Raw genomic sequence first — 2,818 nt, 5'->3', positions numbered from 1 at the left:
AGGGGCTCGTAAGTAAGCATTTCTCAGTAAGGTCTACATCTGATGTATTCAGCACATGTGACTAGTAACATTTGATTTGATTTGCTGGTTGAAGATGATGTGGTTTGTGAGAACATACATAACTAAGCAATGACATTTAGGTCTGATAGTTCTCAAAGAAACTGTGAACCAGGCTTTTTTGATATACTGTATGTCTATACCATTCAACAACATTTAAGACTACAGTCTAATTATTAAAAGAGTCAACAAAAAACAAAAATGTGTGTTCCAAAGGAAAATCTTTATTTCATCTATTCATTAAAGCATCAAAGCAAACATTCCTACAGTATCTAGTAGTAATAAAACAGAACACATCAAATCTAACACTGATTCAACCTCAGTCTACAGAGAGGATTGACACATGAACTCAAGCAAAGCCCTATGTTAGTCTACATGTCAGTGATCAATAAGGCAGAGAAAATCTGATCTCAGAACAGAGTCAAAGCAGAGGAACCAGCAGCCTCTCTCCACAGGGGTGTGACTGAGGGGTCCTACCCAGAACAGTCAGCCTTCCTCAGGGTCTTGGTCACTGGATTCTGGGATTTCTGCTGGGCTTCACAGGTCACCTCTCCTGCCTTGGTCCACTCCTGGCCAGTGAGAGTCAGGGTGCTGCTCCAGCTGTACAGACCATCCTTCTCCAGGACCCCGGAACTGATCTCCTGGATCTTGTTGGTCCCGTCCACTTTCCAGCTCATGGTCCAGTCTGAGGGGAAGCCCTTGTTGGCCAGACACGTCAGTGTGGCTGTTGTTGTACTGGACAGCTCCTCACTAGAGGGGGGCAGGATGGTGAGGGTGGGGGCACTGTTACCTGGATCAAACAGAACACATCAACTAAGTAACAACATCAAGTACAGCTACAGTAAGAGATTATCTTCAGCAAAGGACACAACAAAATAAAGTGAAATAGAAATGCCCTCTAAATATGAATGTAGGAGTCAGATTGATTAGAAGATGTGAAGAAAACACTAAAGTAACATGATTACAAAGCAGATTTATGAACCAAACAAGTATAAATTGGTTAACTAGAGTTGCTAATCATACGGTGTCAGATATACATGTCATACAGATATTGTTTAGTATTGGATCGCCTACTCATATTCATAGTATTTTCATAACATATCATCCATGTTAGATTATGAAGTCAGTTACAACCATAACTGAGACCCTTTGTCTTCTCCCTATCAGTGAAGTCTACCATAAACACAATGCAACAATGATGAAAACTATATACAATACTATTAGTTATTATACCAGAATTAGGAATGATATACTGCAATTATACAAATCAGACATACAAATAAACCTACAATTTATCTTTTTGATTTAATAAATATTTACTTGAAAGAAGGCTCAGTCAAAAGCTACATTTAACCAAAATATTTGAGATAAAGATTTTTTTTAAATCGCACAAACAGTAAAACACAATGCAACAGCTATATTCCATATTATTAAATAGTTATCATACTAGAACTCTCCTCTGCAATCCATCAAACCACACATTTAACTAAACACCTACATTTGAACATGTTGGTTGTTAGTCAAAAGAAATATAAAAAGTTATTTTTTTAGAAAGTAAAGTATGTAAAATCACAATATTTTCATTGAGACAGAGTTTCACAGAGTAAAATACCCCCCAAAATAATCAGAAAGAAATATCAAAGAGCGTGTTACTTACTTCCAACATCAAGTCTGGTGCCGCTACCAAAAGTCCACCACAGTGATACAATCCCTATTACTGCTGGTACAAAAACCTCTCTGTGTTGTGATGCTGCAGCTGTTACAGTGAAGATCACTCATACAGAATCATAATCAACACTAATACACTTTAACATCTTCCAGGTAGAACAAACACTTCATATTAGCTGTTTCTAGATAATATAAATATGAATTGTATCTTAAATCCAGATATGAGTATTTGTTCCTTCCTCTGTGTATCAGGTTCTCCTAGTCTGTAGGTACAGTCCAGCATCAGATCAGTGTTGCTAGTATTCCTCCATATTGTCCATATGAAAGACAACAGCAGCAGCAGTAGTGATAGTGATCCATGTTGTATATTCCTTTATTAAACATGTTGATCTCACATTTAACAGTGGAGGTAAAGTCACAGAGGACAGACAACACTACCAGAGGAATCCTAGCAGCTTTAGTTTAGAGAAGTGTTCACTAACTGATTAGAGGAACTTATATGAGAGACCGAGCATGAGTGAACAGACCGTTCATTATATCTGACCATCATCAGAATAACAATATGAAGGTGGTGTGACATAAAAGTTGCCATATATTAGTTATCTGAGTAAACAGTTGCTGTTTGATGTTATAAAAGGGGCAGCAGGTAGCTAGCGGTTAGAGTGTTGGGCTAGTAACTGAATATCCGGGTCGACAAGGTGAGAAATATGTTGATGTACCTTTGAGCAAGGCCCGGCAGACCATGGTCTTGACCCTACTCTACAAGGATGACTCAAGGGGAGTTGGGAAATGAAAAAAAAAAAAATCTTTTACAATTCACACATGGGCATAAAACACACGTGTACATGTGTGAAATAGGACACATTTAAGCACCCACCTAATTATTATAAAAGAAAGCTCAACCAGGACAAAATATATTCTGATGGGAGCCTACTTGGAAACTGAAATAGATTTGAAACGTTCATTTGCATATTGCATCTCCCTGCTGCTCTAAGAGCATTTATATCCCTGTGAGTTTAACACTTCCTGACTGAGAGCCGTCCTTCATGACAACAGAACCCACAACAACCATGACTTTTATCGTGAGCTTTTT

The 2,818-nt window shown here is 38.0% G+C and overlaps 1 gene segment (V, D, J or C); it reads right to left on the bottom strand.

Moving 5' to 3' along the window:
• Window positions 1-261: 261 nt before the first annotated feature.
• LOC112234256 lies at window positions 262-2,469 on the bottom strand. The segment is given in 3 exon segments: window positions 262-847; window positions 1,715-1,831; window positions 2,445-2,469. Coding segments are annotated over 3 exon segments (459 nt in total).
• Window positions 2,470-2,818: the final 349 nt, after the last annotated feature.

The sequence above is a fragment of the Oncorhynchus tshawytscha genome, linkage group LG17 (assembly GCF_018296145.1).
Source record: "Oncorhynchus tshawytscha isolate Ot180627B linkage group LG17, Otsh_v2.0, whole genome shotgun sequence".
Lineage (NCBI taxonomy): Eukaryota > Metazoa > Chordata > Actinopteri > Salmoniformes > Salmonidae > Oncorhynchus > Oncorhynchus tshawytscha.
This window is presented reverse-complemented; position numbering and strand designations above follow the sequence as displayed.